Raw genomic sequence first — 27,661 nt, 5'->3', positions numbered from 1 at the left:
TAAATACTGTCTAGGATCAAAACCATGACCTATCTAAAATCCAGTATCCTCTTGCTCAGCCAAGAACCATCAAAACAGTAAGCAGAAACAATGAAGAAGCTCCACAAGAGGCCACGTAACTTGTCCCTCCACAAGACTGCTCCCTGTCCCCTCATAGCGAGGCAGTAGTAGCTGTGAGGTCCTTCCCAAAGGCTGCCCGAGCACCAGCTGCTAGAGCTACAGCACTGACCCTCACCTCCAGAGTGACCCAGGGCAGCGAAATGAGATTCCTGGTCCAATTCACTGACGGATCCACTCCCAACCCACACACGTTTACTTCCATAGCAAGAACCTCCATTAGCTTCCTTAAGATAAGCTCTTTCCTCCCTGTCCCCTCTCCTTACGTCATCCTGGGCTGACCCATCCCATCGTTAGCTTGCGTAAGTGTTCTGAAGTTCAGCGTTTCCCACAATTCTGATTTCTTCCCAGGGACAACTGCGTCACTGAATGCAACAAGCTCCTCACCAGGTGATTTATTTCAAGGCTGCATAAAAGGGAAAACAGAGGATTACTTCTAATAACTTCAGTGCTATTGAGATGCCTGCTCTGTGGCAGGCTCTCGAGTGCCTCAGAGTCTTCTCTGGAAGAAGTTGAACAGCATAGCAGCATCTAGAAATTTTATGATGTCCGGGCTTAGCCCACCTCTCTCCACTGTTTGTACATTAACCACTGAGCCTCCTCTATACACCTTTAAGACAACCTACGGACAAACTTTTGCCATGATAAAGCTGATGAACTTTTTTTCTTGTCGGAGCATTTCTGACACAACAGCACTCTTTTTCCAAACCAAAATAATTTGCAAACCAAAATCCAATCATCCTTTTTTTGTGGTTTCAAAACACAGCTGAGTGATCTTATCCTAAAACCTGAAAAAAAAAATCTAGATACAGGTCAATTGGTTCTCATTTCATTTTGACATCCAAAGATTTAATAGACCCAGGACATGTAATATTTCTTTGAAGAAATTGCTCTGTGTTTTATTTATCCTTTTAATTGTTTTAGCCATGCTCCTTCCTGGATGTGACTGATTTGTAAATACACAAGATGACAGAATTGTTCTAAGCTATGATGTTACGTGTATATCTAATCTGAAGAATAATGAAACACTAATAATACAATTAGGTACTTTGTAAGTATAAAAGGATTTCAGTTATCAAGCAGATAAAGTCACTTTATTCATTTTTAGTCATACAAACAAGGGCTCAAAACAAGTATCAGCACGCTGAGATACAAACAAAAATTTCCCACATTAAATATTAGATTTGCAATCGTTCTGATAATTTTTATAGACACGCAATTCATATTTTCTTCATAAAATAGGTGCACATTTTATTTTTCCTTTTTCTTACTCTGTTCCTCTTCCTTCCGTTTCTCCAAATAACACCGAAGAATGTCGTTTAGCTGCTGCTCACACTGGCTTACATGTTGTAATCCATTTTCCCATCCTAAAAGCAGCAATAAACAGGAACAATTACATCTCCCTTTACAGCATCCATCATGTAATTAGTCTGTGGGCATGCGAACATCCATTTCCCCAAGCCTATCAAATGGCTATAAGATTTCTACTCTGAAAATTGTCTTCTTCAGAATTCAACCATTAATGAGATGCTTCCTTTGATGTCAACCAGGTAGGTAAATAAAATAATTGCTCTTTTGGCACCTGTTCTTGCAGTGATCTCTTGCTTTAGAGACCGAGCGCTCCCTTTGCGGTATCTGCTCAGGTAAGGCCCTACACTCTCCAAAAGGGAGCCTCAGTGGGTGTGGGGGAGTCGGACTCAGCCCGAGTTTATTGAATGTACTTCAGAGATTTGGACACTATCCCATCTCTCGCTTCTCTAGTTCAAAGAAAATCACCATGGAAGAATTCATGATGAAATTTAACTAACGCTTTGAGATACAAAATGCCCCATTCCAAAGGGGACTAATTCAAGTGCCAATGAAGGGAGAAACGGTGACACTGCTTTCCAAAGGATGCGGACCGCAGAGAGGAAAGAGATACACAGAACTAAGGGGCTGTTGAGGCATTTTAAACACCTTTGTGCAAAGGGTGGAGGCAGGCACTGTAAGCTTTTTTTTTTTTTTTTTTTTTTTTTTAATCAGTATTAATTAGCTTTCAAATATGTAAATACCCAATTGCAGTAAACATCATAGCAAATATGCGGAAACTGTAAAAAACTGATTTTCCAAAACTGTATTGCCCTCTGTGGTCCAATAAAACAAACACGTGTATTCACAAGCCAGTGACCTGTAAACAAAGCAATCGGGAATGAGTTGGTAGAGTTAGCTGATCTCCAATAGCATAGGTTTTTTTCTAGCAGCTCAAAATTTACCTTCCAAAAACAATGAGCCCCTAGTTGCAGAAAGACGCTATGCATTTTTCTCCCCCTTATTTAAGTCCTATCTATTCAGAAATACTGCTGTGTAGACAAATCTGTTTGTAACTTGTGTCTGCCTGGGTCTACTACGTAAAAACAAACTGGGAAAGGACAAGAAAAGCAGTAATGGGTTTCAACTCTCCTTACCAGCGTGCTCTATCTGATGGCATCAAAAGAAGAAAAAGAAGTCCCATTACTGGATAACAAATCCCCTTCAAGTATAAAAAGTTTGCAGATACAACTGCAAACATGCAACTTGCATGCTTGCAAATACTTGCATTTTCCTGCAATATACTATATTTTATGTGTAATATAGTGTTTTATACAGTATGCGTACTATATACTTTATATAGTCTAGGATACATACCCTATATATAAAATGTATTATATATAAAGTGTATTATACATAGTTTAATTAAAGAAGATGAGCTGCATGGTTTCAAAAATACAGGAAAAGAAAATATTACCTTTGCAGTGATGAATTACTCTTCCCCACAGTCTGTTCCTACTTAAACAGGCCAGATTTCCAACAATCAACAAATGCCTCTTTGCTCTCGTTAGTGCAACGTTCATTCTCTTTTCCGAGTCTATGAACCCAATTTGTCTTGTTCTTACACACGACAAAACAATGATCTCCTTCTCAGCTCCTTGGAATGCGTCTACAGTGGACACCTGGACAACTTTAATTTCAAAAGCCTCGGAGTGTACGCCACTAAGCAAATTCTGAATCTGTAGACAAATGAATATGGATGGTGATGAGTTATGCTACTCGCAGTCACTTGTCTTGAGCAAACGCACTCAAGTCCGAGTCTAGACGAGATGCGAACTAAGAAACTAGAGAGCGCAATGGCAGTAAAACCTCGGCTAATCACAGGAAAATGCTACGCGGTGAACCTGTATTTGACAAAACACTGGTGCATTCAGCATGGCAACAACCAGTGCTTTCCCTTACTAATCCCAGCAGCCCATGTCATGCCTTGGATGACTGGGTGAGGTACCACTCCAGCCTTGCTAAGCAGATGCCTCTCTTACCTGTCCTCATCACACATACCAGTTTGTAACAGCCCCTAATTCATTTATGAAAACTATGCACTATTTAATTTGCCAATTTTCTGAGTGTGCATGTGGAAGGAAAACAAATGGAAAGTTTTTTTTTTTTTTAATCATATATTTGGATTAATAATTTTAGAGAAAAAAAATTGTATTTTTAAATAAGATAAATTAGGGTAAACTCTAGTTTACCTATCCAGCATTTGCTTCTCACTTCTAGCTGACTCTTGCTAGTTGAAATGGAGCCTATGTTTATTCTAAACAAATACATCCAAGACAACTGTTTTATTGATGATGCATTATACAAACCTTACACATCTGTGATTTATAAAGAGTAATCACACCAATTGCAGATCCGTCTATCCCGCTTGCAATCAGAGACTGGATGAGCTTGACTGTAAAATGAACTTCTGCCACGTTATAAAAGCTGTTGTCTCTTTCAATCTGCAAATAGGGAAGAAGATTTCCAATTTAGCTCTCACAAACAGCAGAATGCGAAAAGAAATAGAATGGAGGAAAAACGACAATATTGACTTTTTATATTAGAAATGTTTAAAAACTTACTTGTTCTACCCCATTAACACTATAAAAACATAGTGTTGGAAGCCAATCCAATAAAGGACTTCTATCTTTCTCAGAAACACCATCTACCAGATTTCCTTCATAGAACAGCTCGTTGGCTATGGCACTAATAGCAGGGTGACATCGGTACTGTGTCCGAAGAGGTATTGTTTTATGTCCCTAAAGAATTATGATATAGAAAGTGTGACTGGGAAAAAGAATTACTGAATATTTTGCAATGCCAGCTAGGTCCAACAAGAAATAAGTGGAACAATTCCTGCAGTAATCTGGCTTAACCTTCATACATTCACTTCAACAAAAGTTAGAACAAATACTGTAGCCCCTGATTCTTCTACCTGGATTGAAAACTGCACAAAAAGATCACAAGGCAGAACCTGTCATTGTTTTTCAATCCGTTCTTATTTTACATTTGTTACGCTTACAAGTTTCCGTGCACTGCAAAAATAACATTTACGGAGAAACACACTAGAATGGAATCAGCTGAATTAAAGAACGGGCTGAAACACTGATGCTCCAACATCTAAACCCGAACTCTTTTAGTGACTTCAGTGGACCTACAATTTCACCCTCCATCTTCTCTCAAAATGTGGTTAGTAGCACATACCATTAAGCAAAGCCGGTCAAAGAGAGTCTGCTCCAATCCCTTTTCGTGAACACTCTCAGACCCTTGAATAGTTGGTGGTAACTGCTTAGGGTCTCCAACAAGGACTAGCTTTTCACACTGAAACCTAAACAAGAATGTTAAAAAATAAGAACAAAAAGTTCTAAAAAGGATGTGAAACTATTCATAACGAAAGCGTGTGCTGTGTTTATGTATCACAGACAGCTTTCCATGAGGCTCCCTCCTCCATCACCCTCTTTCCACAGTTAAAATAACATGGTAACTGAAGGAAGGCTCCTAAGAGCAGGCCTCAATTTAAAATGGCTCTTCTTGCTTTCTAAGGTGAGACCTCGGAGTTCATGTTCTTAAAAAGACGTGCGAGTTTGGCAATTATTTGAGGTTGTGTCACTGCTAAGTTAAAAAAGTTATTTCTCTGCTGAAACACAAAAGGAAGGCTGTACCTTGCAATAGGAAGGAGAGAAGCAGGTTCAGTCATCTGACTGCACTCATCCAGCATCACTACAGGAAACCTAAGGGTATTCAGACAAGGGAAGGGGCAGGCAGCGCAGGTCACTCCAACCACTTTTACCTTTGTTATTAGTGAGGGCAAAACGGGTAGACAAAAAGTTAAGATCATTTAATAGTTAATCTCTGTGCAGTACATAACTATGGCTTCGGCAGTAGAATACACCTAAATTAACTTTTAGCTGTTCTACTGCATGCTGCGTCATACTCACTGGGTCTCAAAGAATTATATTTTAACTTCCAGTAAAAGGCACTGTGCATGCGCGGAGATGGATCCAAGGTTACCATTTCTTATGCTTGGGGTGTTTATACGTTAGAATCGTTCACAGATTCATCTATTTTAAGACCAGATCTGGTCTGGTACAGAGAGGGTTCAGATTACACAATCCTCCAAAACCACCTGAGCCCCCAGCAGCAAAAGTGGCAGCAGTGACCACTAGGAGTAAGCACAAGAAACAAATTGCTCAGATCTGCTTTGTTACAATTGCTCTACAACAAGCTGGGAGAAAAGGCAAATAACTGGAAAGACCAGAAATTGAGACGATTTTTCTACAGGAAGTAGTAATCTTAAAAGGTAATACGTTGATGAAAAGTTACTTAACATACATTTGAAATCTTCTTGGCAGTCGATACTCAACTCTAGGATAGATTTAGCTCAGTCCTTATCTTTTACCTTCATAACTATATAAATTTTAGTTTCAAGGTGACCGTGCAGACTAGCTGTGCTCAGAAATTTTTCTCTCCCCACCTCGTAAACTAGATGGGTAATATTAAATCAGATTGCAATAAAGTTCAAAAAGAGTTTCTGTCTCATAATATATCACTCAACGGGAACTGCAAGTTCAACTCGGAGAAATCATACACAGGTAAGACACTAAGCTCTACCTGTGGAATCAAACCTGTCCTTGTCCTAACATTAATTTTATTTTTCAAAACTGGGAGCTTGGCAGGTGTGAGGGGGGATTCCCAGTTGCCATTTGCTGGGCCTTGTGGATAAGGCATAGCAAATCCCCACTTTCCCATCCCGTCCCTTTGACTGTACCTGTTGCAGTATAGTTTTATTGGTCCCCAGTTTATGTTGCTCAATGCTCTTCCTTACATATATTTTTTCAGCTGGAGTTAAATCTTCTTTCATGAGAGCAAGCAGCTCTTTTAACTGCTCATTTTCATTTCCTGAGCCAGCATGTAAACTTCAAAAAGATTTTATAACATGCATTACAACGATTGAAAATAACAGTGCTTTCAGCGTTCAGTGAACACCCAGTATAGAAAAATAACCATACTTTATACGTAACAGTACTTTACAACAATGTACTAACCTATCCCACATCCAGCTGAGAAAGACTAGTATAATGCCTGTTTTAAAATGGACATTTATCCCACCGGCTCAGACCCTATCACCCCAACCAGAGACATACATGTAGTAAATGCCTTCTCCAAGTACACAGCTGATGTCAGAGTGGAGTAGAACCGAGGAGAAGTTTTTCATTCTCATGCCATTTTATACCAGTATGCTACTGACACCAAGGCATGGAAATGTAATCTTTATTCATCTTGAACTTTACTTTGTTCTCTCAAATTGTGTTGACAGTACTATATATATTGCTTACTTTTAAGGAGTTAAAGAACAAACCCCAGAACACTATAGCAAAGATAACTTGGGTAAGTGGTACAGAATTCATCAGTTGTTACCATTAATTCTCTGAACATTAAATTTATTATTACTTCCTCTTAGTTCTTATCACTATAGCAGTACATACCTATTTCAAGTCTGTCTGTTTTGCTTTTCTTTTCTTCCTTGTGTAAACTCCCAAATCTGTAACTGCCATTATTTTGTTCTCCTCTACTACTTCCCATTTAAAAGCATTAGCTCTATTCAGCAACAAATGACATTCCCAAATCAAGGTAAAATTTCTCCCCTGTGCTGGGGTGGGGGGAACCCCGAGATAGGCATATTACAATCACACTTTGAATTACCTCAAAATAGTAATTTTACAGCATGCGTACTACCATGAATCTCAGAATCACTTCAGATTGCTCAAAGATTAAGATTCTTACCTATGGGGAAGAATTGCTTTGGTGATTTTCCTAATACTTCCCACTCTGATAAAATCCTCAAATCCGAGATCAAGTAGACTTCAAAGAAAAAGAGATGATACACATTATAGAAGTGTAAAAAAGAAATTATGAAAAATTTGAAAGTGGTTCTAAAAAGGCTAACAGACACATCAGAACACTGAAGAACACAAACTGCTGTGATTAACCAGATGAAGTAACTCAGGCCACAATTCAAGTAAAGCAACGTAAATTACCTCATCATGATTTATCTCAAAAATGCTTAATGCCTTTATGATTCTCCTCTCATAAATAGTCTTCCATTTGGACTTTCCCTTCCTTCCTTTATCCTTCCAAACCATGAGTTTTATTTCATGTTAGCTTCCTGCTGAAGCTCCCCAAATCTGACTCTCTCTGCCTCTCCCTCTCTTGCCATCCCTCCTTCCCCTACCGCTACTTCCTAAAGATTCCTGAGCAATAACTGCTCTCTGTCATGATGGATTTTAAGAGTAAATTTGGTGAGAGTAGAGCCCAATATTAGTCTCATGGAAATTCGCGCAGCTAGCCTTACAGTCTTACAGCATGTGCATGCTGTGCAAAGGAGCAAGGGTAAAATTAAAGCCCACATGTGACACTTTCTAGGGAAAGAATGCGATCTTTTTGAAGTGTTATACTGTAAATATCAACACAATTATCTGTACCATGTAAGTGCATTATTGTTTTTGGAACAATAGTCTGTAAAAATCTCAGTAACCTACCCCAGCAGTATCCTGTCAACGGCAACGTTAGTGGAAGAAGCAATCAGAAGTTTCCATGGAGCTGGCCTTGGACCCTCCGTAGCTTCACTGCTTTCAAAGAGCTGTACTAGGAACAAGATCACAACAGACAGCAGATAGCTCTTTCCAGCTCCAAAAACACCTGGTGTTTTGGAAGAAAAAGCCAAAGTTACAAGTGACAATTTTCTAGAAAGTACAGTTTTAATCAATTGTTATAACTTAAGTTTATCTTATGAAAGATTATGCTGTGATTCCTGTAAAAACATTGCATGTGCTCGCTCCAGCAGCTCTGAGTATCCAGGGGCAACCAGTTGCCTTACGCTTCGCATTTACTGCCTGCAATAAAGTTACAAAAAACCACAGAAGAGGGGAAGCTAAGGTGTTTTTCCTAAATTTTCTAGTTGAATACATGTATTACTTGCTAAGGAGTCTCATCGGTACATTAAAATAATACAAGTACAAGTATCTGCATGCACATCCCTCATACCATGTCCTCAGGTACAGAATAAGTAATTTGAGAGATGATTATTCTGCAATGACTAATAATTTTAAACTAGATTAACATGCCTGACAGCCTAACAAAAGCTCAGGCAACTGAAGTCTAGCGGTATCTGTGCTAAAAGTGTCATTATTGTCAACCTATTTACTTTGACAGGATCTGAAAACTTATGTTTATCGTAACTGCTTTTCAATACTGATTTAAAAAAAAAATCTTTGAACTAAGATGTTACTAGCCCTTTTGTACATGTTGAAAAGGGATAAAACAAAGATAGAAGAAAGTATAAAACAGCAAGGAATAATGTGTAATAGAAAAAATTTTATATGGCAATTTAGCAAAGCTGATACATGACAAAAAGTGTTTTTAATATGAAAAGAAATAAGCAGAAGACACTAAACTCTGATTTTGTGTATTGATCTTGCTAGGAAAGAACTCTATACTTATGTAAAATCCTGCAAAAGGCAGAATGCAAATTCAAGGATCAAAAGCTCTGTTGCTGATAGAATGGATGTTACAATGTCAAGGTCATTATCAGAGGGGCCTCATCCAAGAAATGAATTTTCAGGAAATGCATGAAGTAGGTGAGGACAGCAGTGTTACAAAAGAGTTTAAAAGGATATTCTATACACAGAGGCAGTTTATTCAAGCTCATCTTTTGCGCTACATTTAAAATAAGTCAACATTTACCTAGACATAAGAATCTCTCTTTAAATCTGCCCGGAATTGTAAATATATGATTAAGGGAACAAGTCTGCTGTTTCATCACTGAGAGAATTTAGGGATATTTCACTAACACTGGCATTACATATTAATTAGCATTTTTGCAAAGATACAATAGCAGCAAATGTCACACTTATTTGCTACGTACCACGTATGATTGTGATAGGGAAGGTCTGATGTTCTTGCACTGGTTTGATATTTTCACATGAGGTCATCATCTGAGCTATCTGAATCAGCGATGTAGCTTGATCCGGGTTCAACGAGTACGTCTGGATCATCTTTTTAGCTAGTCCCATTGCCACTTCACTGCTGACAGGCCCGTACATCATTGTGCGTTTCAGACTGATGGCAGGTGGAATAAATTTTCTTTTGTTGACTCTATTAGCAGCATTTTCAGAAGCAAAATTCCTAAGAAAAATACAAAGATCCAAAGTTGCGGTATAATACTGCAGATGTATAATTTGTATCTCATGGTTCTGAGATTCTCACTCACCTGACATTGAAATGCTGAGGCTTTAACAGCTGACATAATTACAAGTTACTGCCCCCTGCACCCTGACATACACCTGGGCTGTATATTCCTGCCCCTTATTACTTCCCTGCGTGAAAGCCGGATCATATGAGACAGGCTTTTGAGTTTTATCATTCTTGCTGTATGTAAATGCTCTCAATCTGACTTACTCCAAGGCCGCAAGACTGACAGAATTAAGAGTGGCAGAAGAATGCAGTCAGAGGTAGCAGGGATTCATTTAATTACTTGTTTTATACAGCAAATCGTAAGCAGCCTTGGAAATATCCCTATATGCCTCCAGTTCTCCAAGAAAATATTTTATTTTTAGGTTTTGTGTCAAGTGACTCTAAAAATTGGGAAGGAAAAACAGGTTCCACTGAACCTCTGTGGAGCATATACCTTAACACAGATCAGTCAGCGACTGTTCTATCAGTCTAATGGTCATAATAATGCCCAATATTAATCTCTAGGTTGTAAAACATGGGCTGCAGTTTTAAGAAAAAAAAGTTTTAAGAAAAATAAAGTTTTAAGAAAAAAACCCTTACAATCGAGTTAGAGTTAAGCAACTGATATGTTTTCATTTCCACATAAATGAAAATTGCATTGTCAACAGTTCATTCCTTGCACTGTTTTTCTGATTTTAGTTTTCCTCATCCACCTTTTAATAGGGCAAACTCAACAGTATTTTTGTTGGGGTTTTTTCTGTACCTATTGACATATTGTATGTTCACAGTATCACTGAAACAGTAACTTACATTTTTAGTAGATATGGTATTAGCGGTAACGTAGCTGGATTGAAGTGCTCCTCCATATTTCTTAATGATGTAAGCTCACCACTGGCATTACAAACCAGCAAGGCATGAACAAACACTGAAAAGGCAGCAGAAAAATAAAATTGGGGGGGGGGGGGAGGAAATTAGCCAAAATTTCAAATCAGCTAGATAAATAAATTACAAAGTCCCAAAAGAGCAATTAGCCTCCTGTACCAGAAACCAAGTTAACCCAACTACCATATCTGACTGAATATTATAGATGAGGAGACACCTATTAGCCCTTCTTTTCAAGGTGTGTTATTTTGAAGTATTCATGATCCCGACATTAGGAACTTTTTGGGAATGAAGCTTAGATAAAAATCCTCACTTGTTTTAGAAACACTAGAGATATTTAGAAGGCTTTGGAATTTAGGAGGTGAATTTTGTAAGCAAACTGCCTATATCACAATAGCTAAGCAGATGTTTTCTTCAAAAAGACAAGACAGGAACATAAGAACACCTCCAATGGGCCAGGCTCAAGTTCCATCTAGCCTATTTCCAAAGTGTACAAAAGTGGATGCCTAGGGGAGAGTATAAGAACAGAACGAGTATTCAATTATATTTTTCTGAATTCACTGCCAGTTTCCTAAGGTTCTGGGGCTCAGGGATTGCCTAAGTAACAGGTTTCTAATATGTTTAGTAACCCACATACCTCTATTTTGCTGTTGTTTATTACTGCCAACAACTAAACATTACTTAAAGCTTTATTTTCATACAACTTAGGGTTTTAGTTTTGTAATGGTTACAGAATTATGAAATAACCTGTATTTATGATCAGAAAGAAAGTTAGGACTAAAAACTTCCTAAGAAAAAATAAAATGCTGTGATTCAACAGCATTAAGGCTGAAAAGCTATATATTAACTCTTCCAGACCCTGACTGCTCGAGAGATGCAGTCCTGCAACTCACACTCGGGGAACAAACACAACCAAACCTCCAATTGCATTTGAAGCCCGTGATTTTGATAGCATGCATGCCCACAAAGAACTTGTGTGCCATTGTATTTTTTGTGTGTGTATTTTTTAGTCTTCTGAATGTAATTCAAAACAGGAGTTTAACGTAGGCTCACTGAATTGTGCTTTGCTGGAACTCTCTCCCTAATGACTACACAGAAAGCCTAAAAAGACTGATTTGTTAACTTAAAACACTCAATTTACCCTCAAAAGGTTAAGTGCTGTGAATAAAGCCTTTTGTGATCAAGCACACAATTTTCATATTCCATTAAAAAAAGTAAGCAGAGTTATATTATTACTAGGCTCCAGAACAACTACACAACACATTCTTTATCTCTTTCCTTTATTAAAAAAACCCAAAACAAACCCAAAACTCTAGCACAATTCAACAGCAAAAATAAGAAACTTTTGCATCATGTTTGGCAGCACATCTGTCATTTTTCTGTGACATCTACAGCAGACCCACACGGTTTCTCTCTGCAGTTAAGGCCCAGTAACCTTACTGTTTCCAAAGCACTGATGACCAAATATTACAAAATACCCCAATCAAAAATGTTAAAACCAAAAAGAAAGATGGCTGCAACTTCATTAGGAACAGCTTGCTAAAGAAGAAAAAGGTCAGCAGTTCATTAAAACCCATCAGTGCTAGGTTTAGTAATATTTTCTTTTTAAAATACTACGATGAAAAGAACTAAAACTAGACAGATTTGTTTTTTCTGAATTTTGAAACATCGATTTTTTTAGTCATTCTAGACTGTAGCAACAAAGGCACAGAAAGGAACATCGGGACAGCCAAATCACGGATTTAATACATGGCTTTTTATATAAATATAGACTTCCCATAGTGAGTTGTTTGGGGTTTCTGTTTGTTTGTTTTTTCAAGGACAGTAACAACATATTCATGTTAGCTACACTCTGACAGTCAATTTGCATTCTATATTCTATTATTTACTACATTATTTATATTATCCTCATTTCTTGGTCACCCATTTAGAATTTCTTACCAGCTACTTTGCAGGTTTAATTGCATTAAGCACTGTATTCAAATTCCATATTCAAAGATACAAGGAAAAAAAAATACTGTGAATAAAATCATGTATTAGATTTGAGAAATTCCAGTCTCATCCTTCATTGCTGGCCCGATTTTTCCCCCAGTAGCTGTTTCCCACAATTTTGAATTATTTGGTGTAGAACTCACTATTTGATTGCCAGTTTGAGGGACAGTAGCCTTTGAGTGGTAGTAATTCTACTTCATTGTTGGAGGACGGTCCAAAGAAAGCACTGCTTGCAATGAAAGTATCAAGGGGATCAAAGTTCAGAGTCTTCGAAACAACCCAAATATCATCTGTCAAAAAAATACAGAGTTCTCATAAGCTTCTTCTGCTGCCGTCTTTTAAAGAAAATGAAGCTGGACAAAATAGCTCAGCATTTACTATGCTGCAAATTAAACCACTGCTAATGTGAAAGTAGGAGGTATTAGAAAATGCTAGATAAGTGTTAGTTCAGTTCTAAAAGAATGAATAAATAATCTGCAATTCTTCTAGTACTTAATGTCTGAAATTGATAGTAACTGTAAAGTTCTTTCCCGGTACACCTAGCAGCGTTTGACTTCTGACAAATCTGAAGCATTATCAATTTTGAGAGTATTTGGAACGAATCACTGAAGTATACTACAAATCTACTTAACCACACTTTTGCCAATGAACAGCAAGTAGTGAAATAAATGTACATTTTCTCTTCCCTTTCAAAACCAACACATACTGGAGCCTGCAAATGTTTTGGTTTATTTGGCAGACCTGATGAGACTAAAGCTCACTACCCTATTCCTATACCCTATATTGCAGAGCACAGCAAGGGAGATTTCAAAGTTAGGAGCAATAATGGTGCATATATATTTGCCTGTAACAAAAATGATCAAAAATTATCATACACAAGTAAAAGTTTTGCCCATGCAGAGCTGCAGAATTTAAAGTTACAAAACCCTGATTTGTTAGAACGTTTCAGTCTGTACAGAAAGCGTGCAGAGACAAACATGTTCGTTTCTGCCTAATTTGCTGTTGAAAATGGTACAAAGGAAAGTGAACAAACTATGAAGATATGGGTATCAACTCAAAAATTACTGAAGTGAAATGAACTATTGAGGCTATCTGGATCAAATCGCTGAATGTCCTCCAACTTTGTGACATTTCCGTAATTTAGAAGAGATATGCAACAACTACTGAAACACTAATTTTTACTTCAAGTTTTCCTTAAATATCATCTATTTGAACACTGGGCTTTCCTGAAATGTCACGATTCCCAGATTTAATACGCTCCAAACCCAAGGAAGTGGAATTTCTATTTTTCTAAGGTAGTGGAACATTTACAAGAAAAGATGAATTAATGAGATACTTCGTTGCCCTTCTAGAATGAGAATTGAATTAGCAGGGTTGTCAGGAGTTTAAAAATAGGATTCAGTTTTTCTCTTTAGATTACAAATTAAAAAAGGCACAACATGACATAGACAATTCTTCTGATGCTTAAGATTTGCTTACCTTTGCTATAGAGAGAATAATGCTCCTTTCTGCTTAGTTTGAGGTATAATTTGTTTTTGGAATCACCATCAAATCTGGCAGGTGTATTCTTAAATTTCTTGAACTTACTACATCGCTGTGTTTCAATTTCAAAGGCTTTCCTGTTAAGTTGTAATTTTAAGAAAAAGTATGTAAAGAACTGGCACATTTCACCAGCAAAAGTAAGAAAGCTCCACCACAGATTGGACCAAATTATACAGTGCAGATCTTGGTGGTTGTACATCATCTTACATTCCTAAGTTTTAAATACATTTATCTTGACTGCAAAATACTTCTCTCATATTCAGCCATAATTAAATTGCTCTACCTATAGTTAAGCACCACAGAATAGCCATTGATACAACTTCTAACATTAAAATTAGAATGACTGAGAGAATAAAACAAATTATCTTACGAAACATTAAATGAACAGTAATTTAAATGCAACAATGATAAGGGATTTCATTAAGCAATTGATCAAGTTCCTGGTAAGCAGTTTTGATTCCAGCTGAAGAGTGCTGACCTGAAATGCCATTGCTGTGAATATTATTCCTTCACTAATTTGGCTGTTACATTTCTACACAGAACTGTAACCTCTTTAAGCGTAGTTAGTGAAAGCGTCTTTTAAATGCTACTGAAATCCATGGCTACTTGAATATTTATAAATCCTGCAATTCACATAGCACTTGTGAGAAGTGCATAGCGTTTCAGAATACCTCACCAAAAGCTGGCATCCCTCATAGAGAGAAATCTTTTGACTTCGGAGGTATGTCCCAATACTTTTTATATCGTGAAGCACTACACTAGGTCTGGATTTTATCTGTGCAGGGTTCACATCTTCTATCCACTTGAAAAACGAACACTGCTCAGCTTTTGGGGCACCACAGGTATAGAACAAACGACCCTAGGAAGGGAAGGGGGAGGGGGGAAAAAAAAAAAAAAAAAAAAAAGACCATTAGCACATTAAAACAAACAAGCCAAAAAAAATGTAAAGCAATGGACCAGTACTCCCTGCTATAGAAATAATCAGATAAACTCCTGTGTTTTCACTGTCTTTGGCTGAAAAACACAAGTGTGTTCCCAGCACTCTCAGCTTCTGAAGCCAGTGTGTGTAATCATACCTTGCAGAAATCCCCTATAAACTAGAAAATTATAAATTCAGGTCTTTCTCTCTACATATATAAAGCTGTTTCTGTACGGAGAAAACTATTACATCAACAGTTCTGGACACTAGCGGATACTACAACTGATCTTAAAAGCGATCTCTATAACGCATCACTCAAACCTGCAATCGTAAATCATACAGAATGGCCCTGTGATTGTTCACACAATAGGGTCTATACGCTAAACACCCAAAACTATAAACAAACAAGGGATAAACAGCACCTTGTTTTGACCGTCTTTTTTAACCGTAACAAGCTTAGCAGGATGCATGTGATTGCAGAGTGGAATGCAGCTTTCTTTGCTCTCACTTTGCCCATCTTTCAATGAAGTGTAAAATGATATATCCACTTTTGAAAGAGCATTGTGTAATCTTTGCGACAACTCAAATAGCATTATGTTTAATTGCTCTTGACATAGAAAGGAGAATAAAAGAATAATTAGTACAGCCTTAAAATGGTTACACAAGTACACAACATTCAAACAAATAGATTTTCATTTGAAACTTTCAATCCCAAATCTAAATCAAAATCAGAGTCCTAAAAGAAACCATATGACCTGCAAAATTCACATAATGCACATGCAATTAAGTTGTTCTAACTGTCTTACTTTCGTTCAAATCACATTTTATATGACTCCAAATGAGCAAAACACTAAAGAACTGTAAAAAACAAACAAACAAAAAGCTTAGCTAGGAACCTAAAGACTGGTAAGCAGACACAAGGTTACATAGTTGAACAGAAGCGTATTGGTCTTTTGGTTTGTCTTTGCAATTTTGGGTATAGACTAAATATATTTCTGTATATATATCCAAACCCAAATGCACACTGTTGTTCCAATAGATGATGTTGATGATCTCTCTCTCCCTCTCATCCTACTTTGTGAAGCTCCAGAAACACACTGTTTAAAAAGGACAGCATTTTACATAGCATGGTGTTAGACGTACCTGTCAGAGCAGCTTTAAAAATCTGTTTGTAGTGAACATGAGACTGAAATACAGTTGGTATGGAAATCTTTCTTTTAGGAAGATTAGCATGTTTTACTTTATCCACATTAGGAAAAGACAACTCGGAAATCATTATGTCCTAAGAACCAGAAAAATAAACCATTAAAACTTGCAAAACCTTGAATGAGACAAAATTTGATAAATAGCTACTGTACAGATATGCCAAAACCTGTCAATTTTCTTCTCTTTTTCCTTTTCTGCTTTTATATATTATGCTTTCATTAATAAGTACAACCAAATAGAAAAAAAATCAGGGCCTCATTCTGCAACATGAAGACTGTCAATGAAGAATCAGTTTTCTAAAAGCAAAATACAAATCCCCTTCAGCACAAATGTTTGCAGACTTGGTTAACTGTAAGTACAGGAGCATGTATTCAATAGGACTGCCAACAGGAGTAAAATTAAGTACACCTGGAGGTACAGCAGAGAGCTTGGACTGCCATTTAGGATGCACCATGAAGTTAAAATGTGCCCCTTGACAAACAGCCTGCATTTATAACAACACAGATAATACCGTCAAAGGCTTTAGAGTATAAGTTTTGTAATTCAGAATCATGTTTTCAGCCCTAGACATAGGGAAGGAGCACACAAACCCCCTTTTTAACATCATTTCTGCACAGAAATAAATCCATCAGACGAAACTATAGCAAAGGTAGTACAAGGCTAGGGAAAGAAGAATCAGACTAGAGAGCTTTGCGGAAAGCGTGCGTACCACAAGCTATCCCTGTGCCTGCATCCCAGCTAGTCCTGAGGAGCTTCTTCCACCTACTTACACTGCAGTGGGCATCATAATGATAACTCTCTTCAGAAGCTTTTTAAAATCCAATATATATGGATTTATATATATATATATGTAAACACATACCATGTGTATACCAGTGTGTATATGAAATATACTAGTTATTTCCACACTTCTGTTTCACATGAATATTTTACTGTACAAACAGTTTTAAAGAACTAGATAACACAGCATACTAAGTTTTCATCAGGAAAAAAAAAAAAAAAGGAAAAATCTAACATTTTCATTAACTCTCAAACACAGTCGTTTGACGACTTTTAAAACTTGCCTTGTGGTTGGTTTGGTTTTTTTTTTCCAATTTACTCCATTTGTTTAAGACAGGCTACTGGTCACAAACAGCTGTGCTAATTTTTTAGGTGCTTATTCAATGCTATAACTTACTTTTCCACAATTACAACTGAAGAAATTTAAAGTATTTTAAAATCAGAGACTGCTTTGAAGCAAGTGTTCATTAAAACGATGCTGATTTCACAATTAAGAAAACCACCTCTTGAAAACACGTTCTTACCAATTGTAGATGACAAAACAGCCCAACAGCTTTTATTTCATCTTCCTGCCATCAACATTCAGATTAAAAATCTAAATCTGGCACCGTGTACGCCAAGGAATTACCTTCACAAAGGATTAGTCATATTACTTAAAAAAACACATTAGCAGCTGCTGTTCTGTAGCCCAGACTCTTTTGTGTTACTACATATGTAGAAACATTTCATCCAATCATACTGATATCATCTTGCAGGAAATCAGGTAAATGCAGTTACTTTGTCCAGAAAAATGTGTTTCTGTCACTTCTAACTGTATTTGCTTGAACAGTTACACACCTGGCCGTCTCCCGTTACAGTGTGGCAGCTCAGATGACTTAACACCTTTTGTGTTGCTTCAGCCAAAGGTGTCTGACTTAAGTGCAGAGAAAGTAACTTCCTTTCTGAAATCAAATCTTGGTTGCTGCTATTTGCCCAGCATTTACCAAGCATGCTTTTTGCTGTCAGTAGAGGGGCAGAGCCGGGAGCACTTTTATTCGCAGCACTGCTCTCTCCTGTGTCACCCAGCAGCATTCCAAGGACGTTCTCAGCACAGATGTCATCAGTCACTTCCCTATCATTGCTGTTTTGAGTTATCAAGTCACACTGAACACTGTTTTGATATTTTAGCCACTTGCTTTGTCTACATTGTGAAGTCACATTAGGGAACACTGGTTGTACAGATTCCCTTTGTCCATCTTCCGTATACTCTCCAAACACAGAGGTTTCATAATTTCTGTCCTCAGGGCCAAAAGCACTAATAGGAAATACCGCTGACTTGTCGGGTAAATTGGCTGCTGAAGAGCCGAAAGATTGCTGGACCTCCTCGCTGTCAGTCGGACAAACCGCATCAGGAATCTTCTCAGTGGCAGGAAGAGTGACAAATGGAGTTCGTGGTTTAACTGTGGGTTTGAATCTTGAGAGGTTGCATTCTTCTGGATAGCTGCATTTCTCCTGTGCTGTAGGGCAAATACATCTTACAAGCAACTTGTAGCACTTACGGATGGCACGTTAACTTCAGATGTACAAAAAACTAAGATAAGGAAAGAATTCCAAGTTCTTCCTTTTACATCTTGTCTTCTAACTGGCAAGCTCTTTGCAGCATGCCTGTGCAGTACCACGCTAAATTTCCATATGACGTGAGCGATTTCAACTGTGATTCTTTTAATACTGAAATCCCTATATTCAGAACGCATTTCTGTAGGCACTCTACTTGTATAAAAGAAAACGTTAGGTAGAAATTATTTAAACATTATTGTGTTTGGAGGTCATTAATCTGATAACTCTTGGTAGGTCAGTAATAGCTGCCAACTGGAAAACAAAGAGCTTAACATTTGCTCTTTTTCCCACAAAGATCACCCACAAAACTGTGTAAATTAATATTAACCAATGAAGATAAATAGGCTTCTAGTACCGCAAGCATCCTTTTGCCTAGATTCACTATCAATAACAAATGAGTCATTGATAGGTGTCAACCAGAAGTGGGTCAGAGGACAGCTGAATATGGAAAAAAACTAAAAGCAGGCAAATAAATTAAAACATTCGTATGAATTAGATGCTTAGCTTACAGCCTTTTTCCCCCCCAAACTACAAGCTGATTTTTCTTTATAAAATTAAATCACTCTTCTGAAGTCTCTTTCACGAGAATATAATTGGGGGGGGCCATGGAATTCAAGGCTAATTCAGTTGATTTGGAAAACAATGTTTAAAATTGTGCTTTAAAAAAAAGTAACACACCCCACTATGAAAAAAGTGTGACAAACACAAATCCAACTCTGTAGTTACCCAGACATATCTCAGCACCCAGGGTAACTGCCTTTTACAGGGCAACTCACTGTGCTTCAAAAATCCTCAAAGATTTTTTAGCAAAGATATTGTAAAGTGCATTTATAAACTATAATTTCTTACTGAAAAAAATCTCTGCGAGTTCTGGTTCACTTGGCAAGGTCCTGTGTATCAGGGGCTCCTGGATGTCTCCAATAGTTTCCTCACTTCCTGAAGCTGGAGAAATTGTGGAGTCTGGATCAAGTGAGGATGTCAGTTCTATTGATGAAATCTACAGATGAAGAATTAACACATCAAGTGAATGACCAGAAAAAAAACTTGATTATAGCTCTTTTGTCACTATTCTCTCCCTCATCATTCTAAACAACTGAAATGTCTCTCAGAGTTGAGGTAAGTTTCAAAAATAAGAAATTGCTACCACGAACACACAGGAAATAAAGCCGAAAAGATCTAGAGGAGGTGGTCAGTTCACACCTTGTCAGGTTCCCATGAAGTCCCCTGCGTTTGTCTCAAATCAGAATGTGAAGGTGAGCTTGACATTGTCCGTGGTGGAACTTCAGAATACAGATTCAATGCCAATGCTAGGAAAAATACGCGAAGGACAGAAGTCATGCAGAATAATTGTTCTGAGTCCAATTGCTGCCATTCTACTTTTACTTTCACTTACGGGACTGATCTATTCTTGACTCTCTAATAATGTTAGACTTCTTTGGAAAATTCTCTTCTCTGATAAAGTTCATATCATCCTCATGAAGACTTCTTGAACATGGAGACTTTACGAAAAATGTATAAGCAAAGACTTGTTAGAAATTAAACTGTTTATCCTCTATATAAATATTATCTTTGTGTGAATCTTATTTCTAAATCTTATTTCTAGATATAATTCTTCAGTACCTCTAGCCCATTCGGGAAAAAATGAAATACCACTTTTCTTCCATTATTTTAACTACTGAAATATATACTGCATGAGAAAAAAATATTTTATTTAACGTTGCATGCCATGTTTCTTTGCATCCAGGAGGAACAGAATCGTAATTCAAGAAAGCAAGATTCAACCCTTGCTTTGGAACTCTCTAACAATTATATAGCAAATTTCAAATCCAGTTGAGGTGAATATTATACTGCTAACACCAGGAAACAATGGTTATAAAAGCCCTTTGCCACTTTTCTCTAGAAGAAATCTCTGTTTAGTATCACGCATTACGACCATGTACATTTTTCAAAGTGAAACTGAGCAGAGGAAAAAACAAGTTACATCTTGCAAATGCATACTCCTGTGACAAAGATGAGTAAAAATAATTGTCTAACTGCAAAGTTCTAACCACAAAGCACTACGTTCGGTTCTTAGTGATTTTGATATGACTTTAGTATTCTAAAAATGAACTCTCTTTTATCCTACATTTACAGGATACTTTCTTGCACTAATGTTAGTAAGAATAATTTTGAAAAAAATGTTTTACCTGTCTGAAGTCAGAAAGGCTGTAATTGCTTGAAAACAGGGGTGACAAAAATCTCTCAGCTGCAAACTCCATATTATCTGGGTACTGCTGCCATCCTAGCTGTGAGCAGGGAGCTCTCAACATTACCTCGCTAGCTGCTGATCCCTTTACTTGGTGCCCTTGAAACGCAACAGGCTACGCAATATATTGGAATTCTCATTAATGGAAAATAAGTACTGTTCTGGAACTATCTACAGTCAAGAAAGGTACTTTTCGTGCATACAACAGAAATAATCTGTTGGAAACTGCGGAAGAGAAAAAAAATATCTATGCTTTTCTCTTTCTTTCTCTCGCACTCCTGCAACTCAGCAGCAATAAAGTTTTTGCACAATCTCTGTCAACAGAAAACTGATATTCTCGTCTTCTTTTTGTATTGTAAAATTTGAGTTTAAAACTCTCAATGGAAAACTTCCCACAGACAAATGTACTAAAAAAGTGATGAGGTGTACTAAAAAAGTGATGAGAAGCCCATTATGAGACTGATTAAATATTTATTAGGACTTATTGTAATATATTGCAAATAGGAAACCATTGAATTGAAATTGAAGAAACACTATTCATTATACTTCAGTTCCACAGAAACTGTACCTTTGGTTGGCAGCCAGATGTCCTAGGGTCTCTTTGGGCCGCTGCTCTTGGTAGAACACATGCCTCTGTTTTGTGTAATAAATTGTCCACAAAGTTGGGCTGCATATAAAAGTATCAAAAGCTAATTAGTCTAACAATTTAATAACGATTTAAAGTGAAAAGTTAAGCTAAGAAATCTCTTGTATTTATACAAGAGAAAGCATTTTAAATTAAAGCCTTTTTATTTGGAAGCCAGAACAAACCATGATAGGATAAGAAACTATGTTTGCTTTTCAAATAGGACAGGGAAAAGAAGAATTTCATCTAAAATCTTTCTTTCACTTTGGACAGATTGGAAGGAAAAGGCTATTAATAGCATTGGACAAAAAAAAAAAACATGTGAAGCATCAAGCACAAACAGATTTACCAGCATATTTCAACACAAGTGCTAAAATTCCTACGAAAACCATGCATTCAAAAAGATAGTGAAAGAAAAGAAAAAATAGATGGTAGAAGAAGGTGGTGTAGAGAAGTACCAGACATACTAATGTGATATTAAATGCAACTAAATACTAGAATTTGCATTAAGTTTCTTGTCATACATTAGGCCTCCTGAACATTTATTAGCAATAGGGTCTGCAAGAGGACATCATCTGTTTACTATCAGCTTCGTAGTCGATGCCGCTAAGCAATTTCTAGCTCAACCTCCATGGTTTCATAAACCCAGAATTTTATTCAAGAAGCCTGGTGGAAAATGGATTTATCTTGTATAGATATACGTAGTCAAAAATTGGTTACCATAAGGCCAGAAGAATCAAAGTATGAACATGAAGATGCCTGTATACTTTCTGAGTAAGGCATTTCTGTAAACTGTTTTATAGCTACAAGAGATGGAAAAGCATAGTAAGTTACAGTTATAGTATTCTTTTTACATGAAAACATCTGAATATTTACTGGGCTTGCAAACTGTACCCTTGCAAATAATTGCACAGTTTGGATTTAACTAAACTAAAGCAAACGAAGACACAGACTTGGAGCCCAGATTGTTGCTTTAAACGCTAAAAATTGCATGAGGGAACCGTCATAACACATCATTCCAAAAGTATGATTTCTGAATATGAATTGTCCAGCAGGAGAGATAAAAGTACATAAGTCAAATCAGTACAGTCATACAGAATTCACTTTAAAATAGAAGCTGACCTAACCTTCATCTTTCACAAGGGGTTCAAATATCTCTTTAGAAGTCTCTGCTTCATACAATATGCTATTATTTTCCTCCATCTTTTGTAAGCTTTCTAATGCTGTGCTATGTTGAGCCAAAGCTCTTAGAAGAGCGATATTGTTTACCAAATCAGGGAGATCTGATGAATTTTCAGCCACTGCCGTGCATTTCAGGCAATCCATTCCTATTCTTTCACCTTTGCAGGCTTCATGAAAGGCATTTACGCTCTCTACGCTTTCAAACTCAGTTTCACCTATTGCTGTTTCCCCTGGAGATGAATGGCCTTTTCCTAAAGGACGGATAGAGCTTCTGGAAAGGAGAGTATCTTCCTTATGTGAAACGCCAAATACCTTTCCATGGTCTTCTGCAATATATTGGAATGAGCCATAGCTAGGATCTGATTTTCGTGGCAAAGCCAGCAAAGGACTACCTGGTTTAATGTCATCACTCTTGGTACCCCAGAAGTGTTCTACATTAACATCTGGGGATTTCATGCATCCAAGCTGTATAACATCTTCTTCGGTCCTTTTGTCCATTGCAGAAATTGTTCTGCTGGTAGAAATACATGAAATACTTTCAGTTTTCTCAAACATACTGGTTTTAGGGTGAGATTCATTAACATTTGTGTCACTATGCAAAAGATCGGAGTGTTTGCTTTTTATCGACGACATGCCGTTAATTGTATGCGCTGCACAGACACCAAGATCCTTCGTATTGTTTGTGGCTTCAATACTTAATTGACTTTCATTAATCTCTTTTACTTTGTGTCCGTCACCCAAAAGTTCCACTTCAATTCTGGTCTGGTTTGCAGAGTCTTCTGCAGTTCTCCCTGTATCTCCGACGTTGCTGTCACAAAGCTGAGATGGTATACCCTCAGAGCAGCCGTTTCCATCGTTCTCTCTGTCAAGTGTTGAACATTTGGCTTCTTCCTTTTTACGGTGTGTTGCTACTTCGCGGCAAGAATGAAGTCTCAACGCACTATTTTGTGCTACATCTTCTCCTTTTAAGCAATCCAGACTTTGTGAAAGCATGTCTCCTTTAGTGAGCTTACTCACATCTTTTTCACACAGGTCTTCATTGTCTGTGTCGTTAAAATCAAAAGCCTCCATTAGATTAAAGTTAACCTCCATCACCTCTTCATCTGGACCACAGTCTGTGTCATGCGTACTTAATTCCTCCTTTACAATTCCAATTTCAGTCAGCATTACGTCCACAGAGCGCTCCAGGTCACTGGGCACTCTTTCTGAATTTTGGCTTGGCTGAAGCTCACTTTGCAACTTCACAGATGAATTGTCCTTAAGATCATTAGTCACTGAACGCTCCCCGTATCTGGAGAGATTTTTCCCAAAGGTGACTGGACATGCTGAACACGAAACATTGCCCGAGGATGGGACAAACTGACTGTCACTCATTCTACTTATGGTGGATTCAGGTAGGAAGCAACTATTTGTATTGCAGGGATCTTGTAAATCTTGACTAAAATTATTTGCCTTTTTGTCATGTCTCTGTCCTGTGAAGACTTCATCACAAGGGTGTTCAGCTGAATTTAGAAGCATTTCAGCATTCCATTCCTTTTTATCACTTACAGTTCCCTTCGTAAAAGGCAGGTGCTGAATATTTTGAATGAGTCTTTTGGCAGGCTTGCCTGAAAAAGCAGGTAGGGTTGTGCTTTTTTGGTTATATAAACTATCTGCGTTTTCTGATGCCTGAAACCTAGAAACACATTCTGTGACTTCAGACGTTGTTTGCTCTCTGCAACCTTGTGTTGGTTTAGACTTCAAAAGAGCTATTATCTGTGCTGTGCTCCTGATGTTGTGTGACACTGCCCCGTGACCGGCTGTCTGACTACTAGATTTAGCATGCCCAGTAATTAGAGGAGATTCTGGCTTCACAATGGACCGATCAGAGTCTTGCTTCTCTGTCTCCTCACATCTGTCAAGAAACGGAGCTGAAAGCAGTGAGGAGAGAGACATGTGTTCTCTACCATTATCCGTACACACATCTTCACCAAACTCTGCAGATAGATTTGTTTCTGCATCCTTCTTGCAAATCGTAGAAAATAACGGAGAGGTAATATAAAACTTGGATGGTAAAGTACCCTGATACTGCTTAGATGAAGGCAATATTGTTGGGTTTTCTCCATCTTCCGTTGTTGATATTCTCTTTTCAACTTGGCGTGGCCCTTGGAAACCCTAGGAGAGAAATTTTAAATTAATTCTACTCAGAAATCAACTTCACATTTTTTAATCAAATGTTGAAAATAGGACACACTCCACAAAATATATTCTGATCAAGTAGCACATGATGATTCCACAGGTGTATGGAAATAATCTCAAGCCCTTGCGATTTTCACTTGCAGCATTAGCCATAGTAATCCTGCTAAACCAAACAGATTTAGTAAACACTGAAAAAAATAGCTACCAGTAACACATTCTGGCTTACAGTTCCAAAAAAGCAGGAAGACATTATCTATATATTTACCCTTCATTAAAAGATGTGCCCTTTGTGTTTTAAAATGCGTGTTAACATCAGACATAACTTTTGAAACAAAGACATACTGTAAACTTCCTTTTCAAGCCGACAGGTAGATGTCTTGGAGGCAGGACACCGGGTTTTACACCATTTCTATCTGCTGCTGGAGTTTCTGCTTTCCTTGGCTGATCTTCAAAAGATTTTTCATTCGCTTTTACTGCTTCAACTGTGATCAAATATCGTTCACTTTCTAAATTATCTCCAGCATTCACCTAGAAAAGAGAAAGCAGCAGTGTGTACATAACAGTGCTATATAAGAAACAATAAGTCTTCTAAATAAACAGTTTTAAATACTTATATGTAAAAATTTCAGAAATTTACACCTAGTATATCACAGCTGCCATATAAATGTTTAGATTAAAATATACATATTCTAGAAAGCATTAGCATTTAGCTTCAAGTTACGCTTATTTAATATATCACTGTAATACACTGCTTTTACCCAAAAGGAATAAAATTTCATAAAAGCTCTGCATTAGTTCTGGAAAAACAATACGACTTATCAATAAATAGAAGCCGTTTCCGCTTTCCATTATTTGCATCGCAGCAGACTTTCATATCCACAATAAGCAAAAGTACTACCTTAGGTACCAAACAAGAGTTTGAAATGCTTCCCGAAACACAAACCACAATCAGGCATAAAAATAAAAAAACCCTCCAAACAAAATATACCTGAGATTTTATAAAAATACTCTCCAAACATTGTCCTTTATCATCAAACAAGATAGCCTGCAATGAAAAAAGAGAATTTTAAATAACTAATTTTATTTCACAGATCAACTAGATTGCCACTGGCAGTCCAGCAGTAGCTGATGATATTAAATCCAACGGTATTCAGTCCGAGTTGTTCACCTTATTTCCGCCAGTTCTAATCCTCAGAATTCCATCTTGCCACGTTTTTGATTTTTTCATTTTTTGGTGAGTGTACAATACCTGTTATAAAGGTGTAAAATGTTGAAATAATAATAAGTAAGAAAATGTTTAAATAATACAGCAGCTACAGTGTCTTTTAATTTATTTCTACGTAATTGTACACAGTGTTAAAAATCACTTACAGTAAATTCTTGAGAAGCCATTGCTTTGGCAAGTCATCCAACAGCTTATTTCACAAATATTCACATCTTCATACAGCCTGAGAGACAGGGAAATGTTCAGAATCCACCAGAGTTGTGAAGGAAATGTATTTACAAAAAAAAAAAAAGATGTCAGATCATTTTTTTTTCCCATCCCTCAAAAGAAGAGAGCTAGATGCAAGACAATATCAAAACAGTGGGGTATAGCTGATGTGGGCATTGTAAAGAGAAATCTTGATAATAATCTAACAAAAAGACTACTGGTAAAAAAATGGCTTTTTTTACAGATGCCAACATATTTTCTTACTTTCAGGGGAATTAATTCATTTAAATGAATGGCTGGCAACTGTGAAAACTCCAGTGATCATACTGCTATTCAGAATTAACAAATTATCCTAAACATGTTTACTTGCAGAAAAAAAAAAAAACCCAGAGAAGCTATTAACAGAATAATTTTGTCGCAAGTTTATTGACTTGGTCTTGGTCATGCATGCTTAATTCATGTTAATGATAACTGACTCTCAAAACCAGTCACCCAGGAAGCCAAGCCTCTTTACATATTTAAAGTTAGATCACAACAACTTTAAAAATAGCCTTTGATGATGAGACCAGCAACAAATCATTACAAAAGCAACTCGTCTCCAGCTGTGACTTACTGCTGTGCGTACTGGCTTATAATATTTGATCAGTACTACAATTTGCATCCGTGTTTGGAGGGCTGCACTTGCAACCGTAGTTCTGTCCGTTAACAGCACTGCAATGAAAACGATCACAAGAGCCTAGGTAAGAGTGTCAGCTACTCTTATACTGCGGATTAGTGAGAAAGCGTTCATATTAAGAAGGGAGAGAGATTCACGCTGTTCCTTACGGCTGTCACCTTCTTGGCAGTCCCTGGCTGTTTAGTAAGGTGCGAAACCTTGGAAATGGACACCCTTAAAGAACACAGATTTACTCCTTTAGCTATTAGAAGCAGCTGGATCAATGCGAATCCTTACTACAATTCAACACAGAATGCCGTGGGGACAGGGATGAATAGGAGCACACATTCAGACACATCTGCTAAATCCACGTTCTCCACGCAGCCGAGAGAGGCCCGGGCAGCCCTTTTTAGCCCACCAGCCATAAGCATTTCCTTCAGTACCGCGGCCTTCACCCCAAGGCCGCCTGCGCGGGGGCTTCGCTGAGCTACAGCGACCGCATCCCCGGGGCAGGGCGGGCCCCGCCGCGGAAGCTCGCCCCCCTCGGGGACGCCCGCCGCCCTTAGCCGCCCCCCGACCCGCGGAGGCTGTCACCCCGGCTGAGGGGCCCACCTGTCCCGGACGGGCGCGCAGGACGATGGCGGCCGCGCTCCCTCCCCGCGTTCGAAACTTCCCGCCGCTGCCCGCGTGACGTCACAACTCCGCGACGCGAAGGAAATCACGTGCCCCAAGCGGGGCGCGCCCGCTGC

The 27,661-nt window shown here is 37.8% G+C and overlaps 1 protein-coding gene across 6 annotated transcripts; it reads right to left on the bottom strand.

Moving 5' to 3' along the window:
• Positions 1-1,174: 1,174 nt before the first annotated feature.
• Positions 1,175-27,616, bottom strand: ZGRF1 (zinc finger GRF-type containing 1). Of its 6 annotated transcripts, none has more exons than XM_075501238.1 (26): positions 27,525-27,616; positions 26,197-26,273; positions 25,994-26,074; positions 25,814-25,870; positions 25,168-25,353; positions 22,593-24,801; positions 22,186-22,268; positions 21,409-21,507; positions 19,445-19,592; positions 17,837-18,495; positions 16,157-16,295; positions 15,436-15,620; positions 14,766-14,953; positions 14,032-14,171; positions 12,696-12,842; positions 10,489-10,603; positions 9,371-9,630; positions 7,986-8,145; positions 7,231-7,308; positions 6,215-6,362; positions 5,109-5,236; positions 4,651-4,774; positions 4,029-4,205; positions 3,774-3,908; positions 2,882-3,143; positions 1,175-1,484 (listed from the first exon to the last, which is right to left on the bottom strand). In XM_075501238.1, the coding sequence occupies exons 2-26, from the start codon at positions 26,215-26,217 to the stop codon at positions 1,369-1,371; spliced, it is 6,045 nt and encodes a 2,014-aa protein (XP_075357353.1). In that variant the 5' UTR covers positions 26,218-26,273; positions 27,525-27,616; the 3' UTR covers positions 1,175-1,368. The 6 variants fall into 6 exon arrangements, 5 of the variants coding, with proteins under 5 accessions (XP_075357353.1, XP_075357354.1, XP_075357357.1 ...); XM_075501239.1 differs by having other exon boundaries at positions 7,986-8,091; XM_075501242.1 differs by having other exon boundaries at positions 24,708-24,801.
• Positions 27,617-27,661: the final 45 nt, after the last annotated feature.

The sequence above is a fragment of the Mycteria americana genome, chromosome 4 (genome assembly GCF_035582795.1).
Source record: "Mycteria americana isolate JAX WOST 10 ecotype Jacksonville Zoo and Gardens chromosome 4, USCA_MyAme_1.0, whole genome shotgun sequence".
Taxonomy (NCBI): Eukaryota; Metazoa; Chordata; class Aves; order Ciconiiformes; family Ciconiidae; genus Mycteria; species Mycteria americana.
The sequence above is the reverse complement of the archived record's forward strand: the minus strand, read 5'-3'. Positions and strand labels throughout refer to the sequence as shown.

What these genes read in the sequence shown, in the direction of transcription:
- ZGRF1 (XM_075501238.1), bottom strand. Translation starts at nt 26,217, where the DNA reads ATGGCTTCTCAAGAATTTACT. An exon ending in ATAAATCACAGATGTGTAAG is followed by an intron (nt 3,144 to 3,773) that starts GTTTGTATAATG and finishes ATTTGTCTACAG; the next exon opens with ATTCAGAATTTGCTTAGTGG. An exon ending in AGTAATTCATCACTGCAAAG is followed by an intron (nt 1,485 to 2,881) that starts GTAATATTTTCT and finishes TGCTGCTTTTAG; the next exon opens with GATGGGAAAATGGATTACAA.